This window comes from Phycodurus eques, chromosome 15 (genome assembly GCF_024500275.1).
Source record: "Phycodurus eques isolate BA_2022a chromosome 15, UOR_Pequ_1.1, whole genome shotgun sequence".
Lineage (NCBI taxonomy): Eukaryota > Metazoa > Chordata > Actinopteri > Syngnathiformes > Syngnathidae > Phycodurus > Phycodurus eques.
This window is the reverse complement of record NC_084539.1, coordinates 21,324,808-21,341,154: the sequence shown is the minus strand read 5'-3', so window position 1 is coordinate 21,341,154 and position 16,347 is coordinate 21,324,808. Positions and strand designations below refer to the sequence as shown.

At 45.3% G+C, this 16,347-nt stretch overlaps 1 protein-coding gene across 12 annotated transcripts in view; it reads right to left on the bottom strand.

The window, feature by feature from the left end:
• Positions 1-2,521: 2,521 nt before the first annotated feature.
• The window catches only part of arhgef28a (Rho guanine nucleotide exchange factor (GEF) 28a), a 26,497-nt gene continuing 12,671 nt past the window's right edge, over positions 2,522-16,347 (bottom strand). For 8 of the 12 annotated variants that reach the window (XM_061699015.1, XM_061699012.1, XM_061699010.1 and 5 more), the window contains 21 exons: positions 15,868-15,957; positions 15,111-15,237; positions 14,672-14,807; positions 14,544-14,599; positions 14,409-14,469; positions 14,128-14,221; positions 13,940-14,043; positions 13,584-13,706; positions 13,235-13,485; positions 12,585-12,710; positions 12,219-12,336; positions 11,891-12,139; positions 11,718-11,794; positions 11,460-11,638; positions 10,613-10,704; positions 10,317-10,487; positions 9,642-9,829; positions 9,138-9,185; positions 7,437-7,895; positions 4,714-4,981; positions 2,522-2,941 (listed from right to left, as the gene is read on the bottom strand). In XM_061699015.1, the coding sequence (XP_061554999.1) occupies positions 2,787-2,941; positions 4,714-4,981; positions 7,437-7,895; positions 9,138-9,185; positions 9,642-9,829; positions 10,317-10,487; positions 10,613-10,704; positions 11,460-11,638; positions 11,718-11,794; positions 11,891-12,139; positions 12,219-12,336; positions 12,585-12,710; positions 13,235-13,485; positions 13,584-13,706; positions 13,940-14,043; positions 14,128-14,221; positions 14,409-14,469; positions 14,544-14,599; positions 14,672-14,807; positions 15,111-15,237; positions 15,868-15,957 (3,172 nt within the window). In that variant the 3' untranslated portion in view covers positions 2,522-2,786. The remainder of the gene's footprint in view (positions 2,942-4,713; positions 4,982-7,436; positions 7,896-9,137; positions 9,186-9,641; positions 9,830-10,316; positions 10,488-10,612; positions 10,705-11,459; positions 11,639-11,717; positions 11,795-11,890; positions 12,140-12,218; positions 12,337-12,584; positions 12,711-13,234; positions 13,486-13,583; positions 13,707-13,939; positions 14,044-14,127; positions 14,222-14,408; positions 14,470-14,543; positions 14,600-14,671; positions 14,808-15,110; positions 15,238-15,867; positions 15,958-16,347) is intronic. The other 4 variants (XM_061699017.1, XM_061699018.1, XM_061699009.1 and 1 more) reach the window with 3 other exon arrangements.

Here is a 16,347-nt window from a genome sequence, read left to right as displayed (position 1 = left end):
ACTATTAAGTTTTCAGTTTTCAAATCATGAAAAACTATTAAGATTGATCAAAATCTTATTTTAAAAAAACATATCCAAAAAAACCATCACCAACACAAAATGAAAAAATATTTTTAAAAATCGTTAAATAAAATATAACCAAAACACAAATGATCAAAAAACAATTCTCCCAAAACAATGAAACTGTTAAAAATGTATTTAATAAAAAATAAAATAAAAATCCAATTAAAAAAAAAAGTCACCCCAAAAACATAATAGACAGAGCAAGGCTTGACGCTGTTGATGTTGCGCAACTTCAGTAACTTTCTGTAACTAGTAGAAGAAAGTCTCACAAAGCCGCAACGTCATCGAAAATCCTCCAAAATATAAAAACATCATCGAAGTTGTCGCCCTGCGGTTGTAAGCGTCACCACAGAGTATACCGCGAGTCTTCGGAATTCCACCCCGGAGAAATATACAGCAGACAGTATGCGCCGTATATTGTCGTGGCTCGCCATAAAAGCCTTATTACGGCCGTTATTCACATTTATTTGGCCACAGAAGTCACACACTCAGCAAAACAACACGCTTTCCTCTCCACGGTTTCACACTTACAAGCTGTCGGGCAACTTGGACAGAAACACACAAGACGCAAAATTATCAACTTTTTATCGGCCGATGTGTAACTAGCTTTATTCTCGGAGTATTACGCTGTTTATTCAAATATATATATATTATTACATTAATACATATGCTTAAAAAAGGCTTTGCGTTCTATAAAACATGACTATTCATGCAGGGACGGTAGATTAACAGTGTGTATTAAAAGTCTACACACCCCTGTTCAAATGCCAGTTTTGATATAAAAAAAGAGACAAAAATAATTCCTTTCTAAACTTTTTACACTATTAATGTGACCTATAAATTCCACAAGTCAATTGAAAAAAAATAAAATAAAAAATCATGAGGGGTAGTCAAATAAGCAAGGGAGGTCATGTGGTTGCACAAGTGTGCACACCCTCTTATAACTGGGGATGTGCCTGTGTTCAGAATGAACCAATCACATTCCATTTTATGTTAAATGGGAATCTGCAGACTCTTGCCGTCATTCAGAGCGGCTCTAATTTACCCCAAATGATCTTCTGCTGTTCTAGTAGGCTTTTCCCTACATTTGAACAGGGGTGTGTGGCTGCCCTTGGAACGAACCAACAAAAGTTCTGATATTCTAGGATTTTTACATTTATTGCGGGTAATTGAGTTGAACGGGTTATGATTTACATTAATGGTCGAAAAAGCTTTGAAATTCTCTCTCTCATTTGAATTTGGACAGCGGTGTGTGGACTTTTTACATCCACTGTATTGACCTTTTTTAAAATGATATGTCCTATGTCAACTTATTTTGTGAACCCCCAAGGTACGGCTAGCGGACGGCGAACCACAACAATAGAACCACTGGTCTACTGTATTTAATATGTGAGTAAATCCAAGCATAGTCGGAAACAAATCAGAGGTCAAAGCTGGTAAAAGTGGGCCAGAGTGGGGACATTGGCGACTGAAACTCGCTGTAAAACGGCCGCTCGCCGGAGTCTTCAAAATTGATGAGGTGATGAAATGAGATTCCGTGTGGGCCTTCGTAAGAAGAAGAAGCGGTTCGGTTAATCGGATTTTTAACGGCGGCAGAGGCGATAAATGTGATGGATGGAGAGCGCGGTGAGGGCGGGACTATTTTAGTTTGATTACAGTAATCCCCGAAGAGTCAAAGGTTCCCCAGCTATTCGTTGAAAATGAGTCCTGGTGCCGAGTAACAATGTTGAAGTGTGTTGAGGAGTTCCATGTGGTGCTTTGCCACCATCTGGTGGCATCTTGGTTCCGAGGAACTATGGTGAAGTGAGATGAGGAGCTCCATGTTGTGCTTTGGCCAAAGATTGTGGTATCTTGATGCCAGGGAACTTTGTTGAAGGGAATTGAGGAGCTTCGTGTAGTGGTTTTGCACCGTCTTGGTGATAAGGAACTATGCTGAAGACAGTTGAGGAGCTCCATGTAGTGCTTTGGTGCCTTGTGGCATATTGTTGCCAAGGAACTATGTTAAAGTGAGTTGAAGAGCTTCATGGTGTGTTTTTCCACCATATTGTATCATGTAGGCAACTATAATATATATATATTTATAACCTTTTTTTGTTGCTTCACAATAATAAAAAAAAAACCGATGAACCTTTTTCGCATTCATTTGACACTTGTAATTGTCACGTCGAGTTGGGAGGCGTTGATTGTTCTGCCACGGATGCGCTTAGTTGTCGGACAGGAAGTCATTGGTATGCACGCACCTGCTGCTCCTCTACCTGTCACCGTTGGCAACGGCACGTCCGGCGTGCACGCCACCGGACTGAAAATGTCTCTGTCGTCCAACAGGAGTCATGCGCTGTTGTTGGGAGGCTATTTTAGCAGCAGCGTGGACAACGGCCACATTTGAGTTTTGTTGAGTCAATTAAGTCAATTAAGCAATTATTTGAAACTATTTGCAAATGTGAATGTGTTTATTTAAATGTCTTTGTTTTATTTTATTGATTGCGATAACAACTAAAAATAATTTACTATTTTTATTATTTATTATTATTTTATTTTTTTTGTATTTTATTTACAATAAATGAACCAATTATTTCATGAGCTATTTTAAAATGAATAAATACACTGAAATTAAACATTTTTTTTGGGGGGGGATGATGAAAATAATGTAACAAATTTTACAGGACTCATGATAATATAAATGATGCCACACATAAGCAAGAACATTTAAACACGATCTCTGTTCAGAGGTACACGACCGTTTCCTCTCGGACCTCCTCGTTGTCGCCAGTCTCCATGGAAACCGGCCACCCAAGGTCAGGGGTTACCAATGGCGGCGGGTACGACTTGCCGCCATCACTCGCCGATGAGGGCCAGGCCTCGCCCGTGTGGCGCTGATCTGAGGTGCAAACGACAAAAGGCATTCTGAATAACTGTACAGTATAATCATAAGAATAACCAGGATGCCGCACAATAATAACAACAGGGATGCATTATGATAATACAACTAAATAATAACAACAACCAGGATGCAGCACAATCAAGGTAATTTCGGTCCCAGAGTGTGCAAACGTGCTTTGGTTGATTTCCAGCAGCCCTCCAAATTCCTCCTGGGGATCAATAACACTCTTTTAAGGACTTTTGGAGGTGGCTGTGCATGTACGTTGAGTGTGTGTGTGTGTGTATAGGGCCAGGTGCGCTGTCATTGTAACAGATGGCGTGAACTATAAATTGCCTGATTGTGTCCCTGAAGGGGAGCGAGAGTGTGTGTGTGCGCGCGCGCGTTTGCCGAATGACATTAAGTGTACATTAGAGAAGTGGCGTGAGAGTGAAAGATGAGACGTCGGCGTCGAGCCACCGTGCCTTTAAGACGCGCTCGTCTGGAGCAACTTCCTACGTTGTTGCTATGGCGACCCCTCCCTCCCAAATTGAACCGTTTACAAAACTGGCAGACCAGCCAGGACCAATGTCATTTTAGCACTAGCATCAGCGCAACTCCGAAAGCCACGGCGACCCTTGTCAAACGGGACGGTTGCCGTGTCATACCACATGTCGTCACGCCACATCACGTAACGTCATGTTGCGTCGTATTACATCGCGTCACATCAAATTATATCGTGGCAAATTACACAGAGTCATGTTACATTAGGTCATGCTACGTCGCGCCACGCTACATTGTTAACATTATGTCACAATTGTTATTGTATCACATTACATCATCTCACATCAAATTACGTTACGCCACACCACATGACTTAGTAGTGTCGTTCGCCATTGCGTCACGCTGCGCAACTTTACACTGTCACACATCACATTAAGTCACGTTACGACAAATTACATCATGTCACATCAAATAACGTCATATTACACTACGTCACGTCAAATTACGCTACGCTGCGTCACAACACAGGATCTTAGCTCAAATGACCATCGCAGCGAATTGCATTATGTCACGGCAAATTACGTGACATCGCATCACGCTACATCGTGTTACACGTCACATCACATGAAATCACAAAACGTCATTATACGCCGACTCATGCTCGGTCACATTCTGTTCATGACTTCATCCATTCTCTTAACCGCTGAGCCTCATGTCGCATCAAATTACGGCACGCCGAATCGCGATAGGTCACATTCCGTTACTTCCTGTTGCATCAAACTACATCATACAATACATCGACAATGTTGTTGTTGTCGTGTGCATCCATGTTTCTTATCATGTCAATCTCTTCATAATTTTCCTTATCACTGTTTTAAACTCCGCTTTCACTTGACATGCATTTTGATAGATGCCAAACATTGTTTAATAACATTCGGGAAAAAATGCATTCGAAGGCACGATGTAACGACTTGTGCATAGATCAATGTCGCGCAATCAATCCAAGCTGCTCCGACCCTCACCGGTCCATAGAGAAGCCATTGATTGTCACGTCCTATTTGTGGAGGGGGCTGGGCTGCCGCGGGGGCGTTTGTCTTTGTCAGGCGACACTGATTAACTGGAAGGACAGATCAGACGTCAGCCTTGAGAACATTACGTGTGTATACCGCTTTGTTGACCTTCTCACAGTTTTTCATGTGTGCCCGATGGCAAAGACGAGAGAACACTTCTGATGATTCCCCACGCAGCCGTGGTCAGCTTGACTCGAACACGAAAACACGCGCACTTACCAAACAAAGCGCCCGCCGTCGTCCAGCGCCGTCCGTACGCTTCGGGACTGATGGTGGAGGTGTCGGGGGCGACTGATGTTCTGCTGTTGGACATGGCCAGCAGCGTGTCGAGGCAACTGTGCGCGCTGCCGTCGCTTCCTTTGCGCTTGTTGTTGTTGCCGATTGTGACGAGGCCTCCGCCGGGCGACGACGACCCGGTCGCAAACACGTCGCCGTTTCCCACACTTGAGTTCTGGGACGGGATCGAGGAAAGGTCAAAGGACAAAAGCTAGAGGGAAGAAAATCACAGCTAAAATTCGCATAACACCAAATGCTAATTACACTAAGTTTTTGTTAACGTGCTTTTGTCTTCTGACTGGCTAAGAAAAGGACATTGCGGCTGCAATTCCTACAGAAAGGCGGCAGCCGGTGTTTTGGCTCCCTGCGCCCGTACAACTTGTCACACTGACATGACTCGCAGCCAATTAGAGCAGGCCTGAGAGTTCACCCCGTGACCTGTGGCCTCAGGCTCCGCAAGCTGCTTGTCAACTCCAGTGTTGCCTCGTCACTCAAAAGACCTCAATAAGTAAATGGGAAAAACAGAAACAAAGCAGGTGAGCCTTCGTCCAGTCTGTGTGGGCCCGAGGTGGCGACGAAATTAGTTCAATTGTTTTGACACGTTAAAAATCCAGCTGGCGCTAGTAGCTTAGCTCACGGGTGCGCAAAGTATGGGTCCTCTAATGTTCGTTGCTTTATTTTAACAGTTTTTTTCCCCCTACAATTGGTTGATTAAAATGCTTTTAATAATGTTTTAATTAGTTCGTCTAATTAAATCATTGGTTAATCAATTATACATAACATGAACATACGAATGAAAGTGAAAATCGTACACATACATTAGAAAAAAAAATTATATTTACATTATTAGTAATTGTAGGCTACCTATAATTAGACTAACCGTTAGAAAGTTTGGAGTCCCTCAGACAATTCCACGTTTTCCATAAAAACACATCATTGTATTATAATTTTTTTAAGAGAAGCAATTAATGTCTCGACTGCATTTCTGATTAAAGTGCTTTTCTTTAAAAAATAAAGACATTTCTAAGTGACCCCCAAACTTTTGAATGGTAGTATATATGCAGTAAATATATAGAAGAAGTCTATATACCACTTCAAGGTTAAAAGAATTATGAACAGTTCCAAGTAACATTCAGTGTGAGCACAAAACCTTTCGGCTTCTGCTAGAAAGCTTAAAAATAAAAATAAAAAGTTAGAAAGAAAGCCTACTAGAACAGCTGAAGTTGAATGTGATTGGTTCATTCCGAACATAGCCACAGCCCAGTTATAAGCGGGTGTGCACATTTATGCAACCACATTATCTCAGTTGTTGAGTTTTACTTCCCCTCTTGAAAATATCTAAAAACAAATGAATTCAGTTAGACAGGACATAGATTACTTTAATGATGGAAAAAGTTTTGAAATTATTTATCCTGGTCTCATTTTTTTAGATTACAAAAAAACAAGCATTTGAACAGGGGTGTGAAGACTTTTTATAGCTTTATAGATTTTCAAAAAACAATTTCGAAGTGACCTCAATGTTAATGGTTGTGTATACTATAATTTAAAATGAATGAAAATGTTATAAACTATTCGACACGTTTTAAAAAAATATATATTTTTTTTACCTCTTTTTTTTTACCTATTGCCCATGTGCCCGTGTTAAAAATCTAACGTGGCCCTTGACCACAAACCTTTGCCCACTGCCAGCCTAGCTTAAAGCCCCACAGGGAAACAGTGCACCCTTTTATCCCACTTTTTTTTTTCCAGAGGCAATCATCGAGGAACCGGCCATTTTAATTATTGCAGCGGGGCTTTTTATTTGCTGCACTTTAATTACCATCCATCACAGAGATGTTTATTGGCGCGCGGCGCTGGGGACAAATGGCGCTGAAATGGCGCTCATTATCGCAGCTCGTACATCACGAGCGGCGTGCGGAAGGCGCCGCCGCCGTGTGTGTGTGTGTGTGTGTGTGTGTGTGTGTGCCGGACCGTTCCGGAGCTGCTCCATTAAACCTCAGTGCTTCTCAAACTGGGCTAAGTGGTTGCCTTTCGTCGGGGTTCGTTCTTCCCGTACAATGTGAAAATTATTCCTCTCATGGTGTCTGTTCCTTAGTAGGTATTAAAGTTGCTAGTCGCGTAATAAATAAATAAATAAAAAGAGCGATTAGTCGTTATGTTGACAACACAACACAAAACTAAAATCTAAGAGGAAATACCTCAACTCAAGGCAAAATATGCTTGATTATGAAATGTATTTTAAAGCGTGCAGATGGCTAAAGGCGTGTTTTGCGCGTCGAACTTGGCTTGCTGTGACGAACCAATCGGAGGACGTCGTCGGCCAGCTTGCCGTGAGTTTGAAATCAGATTGGTTAAACAGTCCCATTGCTAGTAATAAATGTAGTTGAAGTTGCATTGGCCAACATTCTTGATTCTGAAGGCTGTTGGGCAGAGTAGATTGACAGAGCAACACAGGGTGGCTGAAATCTGATTGGACAAAAAATAAAAAATAAATCTCGCATTCATATAAAGGAAGCAGTGCATCCAAGAGAAACGCTACGAAATGAAGAGAATAGACCTTTGGGAGCAAACGATGACAATTTCGTGGAACAAATCAAGTAACGCAACCAACCACGCCCTAACGCAACTAGCGAAAACCGCACGTGATTGACGTTAGCCGCGCCCACCTGCTGCCCGTCCAGCGGGATGATGGCGTCGGGCAGGCTCCTCTGCCGGCCGTGCCTCCATGTGTGGAGAACCTTCCGGTGCTTCTCCAGATGCTCTCGCTTCCTCTCCATGCTCCTCTGGCCCTGCCGGAGCCTCTCCAGATTGGTCCGGTACTCCTCCTGCTGCCGCTCCAGCTCCTCGCGCTCGCGCCGCAGCTCCTCGGCCAGCAGGAGGCACCGGCGCTCCCGCTCGTCCACGCCGCTCTCCTTCTCGCCCAGCCGGATCTCCCGAGCCTGGCGCTCCCTCTCCCAGCACTCCCGGTTCCTCGCCGGGTCGTCCTTGCACTTCTCCAGGTGGTGCCGCGCGACTCGTCGGTCGCCGGCGCCGCGGGCGCTCGGCGGGCGCTGGGGCGGGAGCCCGGCTTCGCGGAGGAGGAACCTCTGCAGCTCGTAGCAGCTGTCCTGGATGGTCACCGCGGCCTGAACGCGGACAGACGATCGCATTTGGAATGTGACGGCTCACCAAAGTGCGCGGGGTGAACGCGGGCAGGATGCGGATGCTTTGAATATGCAAATGAGCTCAAAGAGGGCCTGTGCGCAGGTGTGCTCAAACCGGGGGTGTCCAAACCTTTTCCTCCGACGACAGATTATAGTAAAATGGAAGGATAATAGGGCCACTTTGAAATTCTACTAGTAGTAAAGAAAACCTCCAGTGTAATGTTGTTGAATGTTCAAAATAAAACCGTTTGCACATCATGATTTCATGCTTTAATTCAATGGATTTTGTGGCTCCTCCGTGTGAGCACGCGTTGGCCACCAGGGGGCAGTATAATACAGACAAACACACGAAGTCACAACTAAGTGACTCACTAAACTGCCGTAATATTAGCCAATTATTTGCAAACAATAAAGAATATATGCATATGAGTATTGTTATATTGTCTCTTTACATGTGTTTCTGCGTTGTTTTTGTTTAAATAGTTGCTGCTTTAAGGGTTATAACTACTCCAACATCAATGCTGGTTTTCATGATCCTTGGCGTTTTGCGTAGCTTCTTAGCTTTTTCAAGCTCGTGGACTTCCATAAGGCAAAGTTATGTGGTTTGGTTAATTCAACAACTGTGTAATTATCTTTGTTTTACCTTTTACCTTTTTGCTCGCAAATCAAGACAAAGACAAAAAAAATAATAATAATTATTCGAGCAATACTTGGTATCTCACAAAAATGTGTAAGTCAGATCACTCATAAATTGTATACTGTAGTTAATTTGAAAATCTGATGGATTACAGCTTTCTATTAAAGGTGAATCTGTTGTGTGTGTGGGGGGGCATTGGGTTTGTTTTGCTTATTTTTATTGCGTACAGCCCTTTTTGCTACACTTTAATGCATGAAAAGTGCTACAGAAATGAAATTTGACTGATTAATTGATTGATCAGGCGTCCTCAGTTTGTAACACTACCGGCTTCTGACATTTTCAAGCTACAAATGGTCATTATGGCTTTAAAACGGGGTTAGCATACATAAGATAGATAGACTACGGCACATTCTGGCCAACGTACAAATTTGGATTACGCCATCATACATAAAAGGATTGCATTGATTTATACGGGATGAAAATGTCATTTTCAGTTGTTTTCAAAAGGGACCATTTTTTTGACAATATGTATTTTTGTGTGTGTAGCTTTTGAGGTTAATGAAATGACGAGAACTGACAAAACTCACCTGCAGACTGTAGAGCAGCTGCGTGAGGCTCTGCACACTGCGAGCAATCTGCCAAAAGATAAAAACAACACAACTTTAGGTTGAACCAAGAAGTGAAGTTCCATCCGTGAGACATGTGCGCCCCCTGGAGGCTCCATAGTGTTCTACTGCCATGTTGTCTCCCACGCTCCAATTCCACTTTCTGAATCTGCCCCAACTACATTTTTACAGCAATTTAAACAATACAAATTTCTTGAACGTTTTTCCAAGCTGCCTTAGAACACGTCATGAACAGATGAATATAAATGTCCAAGGGGTTCACGGACTTAATAAAAAAAAAAATTAAAAAAAAAGTAAAAAGTCATCTGTGCGGCTGCTGTGACTCACTTTCTTGTCGCTTGTGAGAAAACGTCAATCAGAGCGCCGCTAAGACTAATACAGTATTGTTACGTACAGTATGTTGCGCAAGAAACAAACCCATCTTCTCCTCTGTATTAGTATCTGTGTGAGTGCTTTGCTGCGTACGTTGAAGTCATCACTTTGCAGGTGAGTCGGTGATGGAAACTGAACAATCTCGCGGTCCGCGGGTGAAGCCGCCTCTCTGTCGGGCAGCTGTTCCGGAGGGGTGACGGGACTTCCGGCGAGCGCAGAGTCTCCGCCAGAGTCCGGGCTGCGTCCGGATCTGGACTCCAGCGTGTGCTTCAGGTTCTCGGCTGGCGGTGGCACAATAAAACAGGGAGCAAGAAAAAATCAAAAAAACAAACAAAAAAGGGGGCTTACACAAGTACTTACGTAATGTTTTGTGGTTACGAATGGCACGCGACAAACTAGTTTGTGAAGCGGCATCAGAATACGTGGTACACTCAAGTTACCGCTGCACTTCCATTGTATTGTTACACATTTACGTACCGTATTATGTTGTAGGTAATATAATGAAAAAAATAAGATGGAGAAAAAACAACATTGGGTCCACAAAAAAAAAATGTATATCCATCCATCCATTTTGTGAGCGAATTTTTTAAAAATAAGACAAAAATATTAGGACATTTTTTCAGATGCGGTTCCTTCCTCAGTTTATGTTGGTAGCCACAGGAAAAAAAAGAAAAACCATTTATATATTAAAAATGAAAACGTAAATACAGAAAAATACCGGGAAACAAAATACAAATATTAGACCAAAAATTTTGCACAACAGCGAACCTTCTCGCAGCGCGGCGCCCAGCAGCACGCTGGCCCGTGGCAGCTCGTCCGCGCGCGGCCGCACGAGCAGCCGCGGCTCGACGGGCGCCGCGCCCGCCGAGAGCGCCGCGTACGTCCGCAGCTTGTCCTCCAGGCTGGAGCAGATCTGCTGGTCCCGGCTTGTCAGACTCTCTGGCGGAATACAGAAATGCATCGATTCATTCATCGACTAGGGGTTAGACTTGACTGTTGATTGTTCATGTCATTTTGTTGTCCGGGGAACATCATATTCAAACTTTCAGCACCCAAAGTCATACCTTGCAATTTCTGGACCTTTTGAAAGCGAGCCTCGGCGACACGCTTCTCCTCTTCTGACTCGCTCGAGTATTCCTCCTCTTCTTTGGGACAGCTGAGGGGGGGGGGGGGGGGGGGGGGGGGGGGAAACACACACACAATGAGTACACATTTCCCCCCCCCCCCCTCCAGAAAAGCACGAGGGATGGTCGATAGTTCAATAGTACCATCATATTTAATAGCGCCATAGTCCAAACAACTACATGAGAAAAAGAGCGTGAGGGAGGTGGAGGGGGTGCACCGTTACTCGTTTATCACAGATACTATCGTTGAAAGATTTGGGGTCACTCAAATGAAATGTCATTTTTTTTTAATAATTATTTTTTTTTCCCCTCAATGAAGATACCTCAAATGAATTGAAATACAATCTAGCGATAAAACATAAACAAAAAAACAATAAGGACATTTCTAAGTGAACAGTCATGTGTTTTTGCGAAAATTAAATTGTCAGTTATGTTGTTAAATTGCTGACCATTTAAAATTCATTAGAGGAATTAACAAAAGAGTCCCTTTTTCCAAGAGGGAGCACTTCGTTTCACAGTAGCTGTAAAGAAAACAAGTATTTATTTCTATTACTTCTGTGGAAGTCGAGGCTGGGGGAAAAAAAGGTTTCTGGGGGAAAAAAAAAAAAAAAAAAAACCACTTGTAAAAGCTTGTTGGGTATTAGGAAAAATATAGCAAATCCCAGAAGAGAGAAAAAAAAAATCTGTCAGTGAAGGGGGAAAATAACGGATTAAAATAGGAAACGAGATTTTGGGGAGGAAAATTAGAGATTTTATTTTAAGGCGCCCAGTCCGAATTCGAGCAAACCTCTCCACGGCCTGGTGAACAATTCTCATCCAGGCGTCGCGTTCCTCTTTGGACGCGGCGCGGACCTCGTACATCTCGGGCCCGCTGGCCGAGGCGCTGATCAGGAACATGCCTCGCTCCTCGTTGGCCACCTCGCGTACGATCAGCTTCTGCAGCGCGATGACGGGAGGCTTGTGGTCCTGCGGTCATATCCCCGGGTCAAGCGTCAGCAGGAAGCCGACGCTTGACAACATTCGGGCAGCTACGGCGTGGACGTACCACAGCGGCGAAGGTGTACTTCTGGTCCTTCTCTTGCAGAAAGACCAGGGAGTCGGTGAGCAGGAGAGCCAGGACGTCTGTCCGGGGTTCAATAACGTCATCAACAGAAGTTCCCAAAACAAACCAGGTGAGAGTAAAAGGGTTGGGATTTTTTTTTTTCCACCCGGCCAAACCTTTGAGTCTCCCGGTGGCCGTCTTCCACAGGAGGGCGCCCTGGTGCTTGAGCGTCTGGCCCATCATGTCCTGCTTGCGCAGGGTGCGCCCGTTCTTGAGCTTGGCCGTGCTGCGGCTCTCCGTGCGGCTCCACACGTCGCGCAGCTGCCGCCGCCGCTCGTACTCGCTCACCCGCAGCTCCACGGCGGCGATCAGCTGGCGCATGCGCGCCAGCGTCGCCGACAGGTCGCCGTGTTCCGCTGTGCCCTCTGCGACGCGACAGAAAGTCCTAGTTCGTCAGCTGGCGCTATAGCGGTGACACCCGGCGGAGGCGGACGGAGGACGGACCTTGCGTGTACTGCAGGATCCGCTCCAACAGGACGGGATACTTGGTGATCCTTTGGGTGACCAGCAGGATGCATTCTGGGATCTCCCGTCGTCGCACCAGAGAGTTACCTCCTTGTTGCTTTCATGCAAAATTTCACAACCGAATTAATTACACTCATTGGTGATTTTTGTGCTTTTTCTCTAATTCAGCAACCAATGGTATTGAGGAAGTACAGCACGAGTGCTCGATGGTAGTAGCAAACTTCACCGCAAGCACCCGCTCGGCAGATAGTGATCAATTACCAAAACCGCACAACTAAGATGGAGAGTGCCAACTGGATGCTGATCATTGCGTGTAGAGTTCACAAAGTGCGAACGAGGACGTACCTTGACAAAGTTGTGAAACCGCTTGTTGTTCTGCAGCAGCGCCTTGAACAAGCCGACCGCTTCGCTGTGCCGGCTGCAGAATTCCCCGTAGACGCGCCGCATCTTCTCGCCGCTCTCGTCTGAAAACTGACACGGGAGGGACACCCGGGGGTCACGTTTCTTCGGTGCATTTCAACGCAATCGATCGTTTACAGTCACCATTTCATCAATTCCCAATTCAACCGAAATGTATAACCGACTTCTTTTGAGAAGCCAAATGTGAAGGTGGTCTGTTTGTGTTGCGTAATCTAACTACAGGCTGTTATGAACACTCATTTATGTAAAATGGGTTGATGATTGCGTACATGTGACTTTGGTGTTATTCCAATCTCGACGAGTGACGATCCAGTGCTTGAAGCAGCGCCTCTGGCGGTCATCCGGGAATAGTTGTTAATTCCGCAACTTTCCTTTTATGGTCAGCCATCAAACGCGCAATGACGAAATTCAGTTATTTGACCACTTAGCACCGTTCATCTGTGTAGTATATGTGGCGCAAATTTGACAGCAAGAACATTTGTATGGGTCTACTTATAATAAACCAGCCTAGCAAATATCATTTATCATTCATTTAAAGTGACTCTGGAGGCTGAATTACAAAAGTTCCAGCTCGCCTGGTGCAGCAGCACATCTCCGACGCGCTGCATGAGGTAGTTCTTGTGTTCACGCGGCTGCGCCGAGTTGTGCCGTCGATCCTTCAAGGCGGCGAAGAAAGCGCGGTGGAGCGTTAACAGCTGGTCCAGACAGGGGAAGAGGCGCTCCAGCGCCTCGCTGTCCAGCTGCACTTCTTCCCGCAAGCCTCGGCGGAACACCGCCGCCATGATGTGCAGCGTCTGGAGGTGGTGAAGCTCCGTCTGCATCAGCTCTGCGTTTTAATCAGAGGTGGGGGGGAATTAGTCACATGACTTGACTCGAGTAAGACTAGAGTCGCTATGTTCGGGACTTGGAACTCCCTGGGCTGACCGTAGATGACGTCCTGCCTCTTGACAGCGCGCCTGTCCTGCTTCTTGCAGAAGTTGAGCTCCACCGTCAAACTCCACGACTCGGCCTCGTAATCGGCGGCGTCGGCGGCGAGGTCGCTGTAGTCTGTCGAGAGGATTCAAAGTATGCCATTTTAACGCAAATTCAACCATTTATGTAAAATAGTTCACTTTAGAACGGCTAAGTTAATGCAACAAATACAGAAGGATAATAATGTAACTACTACGTAGGCGGGCGGATTAAAGAACCGCTCATGCTTTGCCCACCCCTGTGCTGGATGCTAACAAGCTCGTCGCTAATTTGCCATCACTCCCACATGAGTGGTGACTGGGCCGTACCTTCCCCTGGGCTCCAATGATTGCAGGACGTGGTCTGGAGCTCCTCAGATCGACAGCTCGGCTTCCCGGTGTCCATCTCCGACTCGGAGCTCTCGGTGAGACCACTATAACGAATGTCACACCATCGCTCTCAAATTTGACACGGTATGGATTCATACTTCGGGGACTCGGAGTGGGGGTCTCGTTACCCGTCGTTTCCAGCAAGAGAACCGGAGGGCGCCGGATCTTTGGAGTCCATCGGTGGCATCGCGCATTGAGGAGGACTCTCTCTTATGGTGAAATCTGAATGGAAATAGCGTTAACCCGTTCCAGCAACCCCCCAAAAAACAAGTTAAAGTCGAGTCTTTTGTAAATTTTAGGCAAGCCAGTCCCAAGTCCAGGAATTGGCCATTTAACTCTGGCTTGAGTCAAGCGATGTGACTCGAGTCCCCCCACCTCTGCTAATTGTACGTCAAAGTCTCTGACTCACTCTGCGGGAGAGATGCCGTCCTGCTCTTCACCGTGATAAGCGCATTCTTCTCCTGGAGCTTCTGCAGCCACACAAAACAAGGACGCTCCTAAGAGTCCGCGGCGCTCACTACCTGAGGAGTAGCGCGGCGCTCACCTTAAAACACGGTGGGATCGACTCCTTGCAGGCTTTATGGACTGTGGCAGTGCAGGCTGAGAGGCAGAAGATATCGTTAAATAAAGTAGGGATACCGATGAGAGTAATGTCCTGGGAGTGAGGCCTACCAGCGCAATGCAGAAGGTCTTTTCCGAACACTGGCTTGTCGCACACCACGCACGTGGTGGGAGATACACAGGTGTTGGCGAAAAAGTGCTGCGCCGTGGTTCGTCTATCCTTGCTCTCTTGGTCCTTCCCTTTGGTCTAAAAATAACACAAGATAGCGAAAGATAAAAGATGAAGTCTGGATGTAATTCTTACTCTCGTAACCAGCAGGACTCTTTTCCTTATCTTGTCTTTATTTGTGGACAAAACGACACCAACTGAGAATGGAAAGTAGAGGTGCTGCGTGGTGGTCTTAGATTGCTAAAGTTAATGCTAACTGCGAATGTAAAAGCGATGCGCTGTGGTCTTGTTTGCTGGCTAATCTGGTTTTTAATGTAAAATAGAGGAGCTCTGTGATCGTGCTAGCTGGCAAAGCTAATGCTAAAGGCGCATGGGGGCTACCTTGGTCTTGTTGCGCGTATTGGACATCTTGCTCTTGAGGAAACTGAAGGTGCGAATGACTTTGTACTTGTCCGAATCGGCCTTGGTCGGGATGTCGGACACGTTCCTGTCCTGTTCCTCGTCAATCCTGTCCACCGACAAACGTCGGAGCTTAGCTTCATTTTAGCACGAACAAACAAATCCACAGACAAAACCCTACGCTCGTGTTAGTTGTGATGGTCTTCCTGAAATGAAGGTTAGTCTTCAAACCAAAGCGCTAGTCCAGTGTTTCCCTACCTTTACTGAGCCAAGGCACATATTTAGAAAAATATCCCAAAAGAAAAAAAATGCCACAAAAAGCATAGTCGTACCCCCACACGTTTGCGGTTCACTAACTCCAAATTCACTTATTTTGATGATTTCGGGGGGGGAACTTGTCCTCTGTTATTCGTTGCAAGAGCATTTCATTGTTCTGCTTGGCACTATGTGTCACTGACAGAGATAGACGAACAGAGATGTATTGTTTGAAGTAAATTAATAGTCATTTTTGGAGCTCAATTACGTGAAAATAGATAATTTCCCACAGCACACCTGGTGATCTCTTATGTGCCGTGGCACAGTGGTCGGGGGGCATCACTGGGCTAAATAAATGAACGACACTTTAATAAAGCTTTATACTTTGAAAGTGAATGGAGATTAGTGTTTGGAACACAGACACACGCACACAAAGAAAAAGTTAGTTTCTTCTTTTTGTGCTGCGTTTCAGGCTCGGACGTACTCTTTGAGGAACTCGGATAGGGTGAGATGTCGCAGGGATTCCAACGGCGCCGCACCGCCCTCGTTGTCGTCGCGAGGGGAGCGAAACTCCCTGCGAACAACACCACACGTACACACTTCACATATGATTCCTCAGCGCCAAAACCGTCCGTTGGGGGGGAATCGAGATCTGCTGACGTGCAATGTGAGAGACAAAAGGAGGAAGGAGCAAAGAAAATTGGCTCCAAAAACCGCATCCCCCCTCTGCAGTTTAACCATGTTAACCAAGAAGAAGCCAGAAGAGAGGCATTTGTAGAAAAGGGAGCTTTCCAGCTGAAATAAGAAGAACAAGACATGCAGATGAGTAGTTTGACTTTAGTTTTATTATGCAGTGGTTTTTTTACTCTAAAAATAGCCTTCCCCTTCCAAAAAACCAACAATTACAGTTTTCCTAGAGAAGAACAAATCATGTCTGGCAGCTTTAGATGGTGAGAAGTTTTAC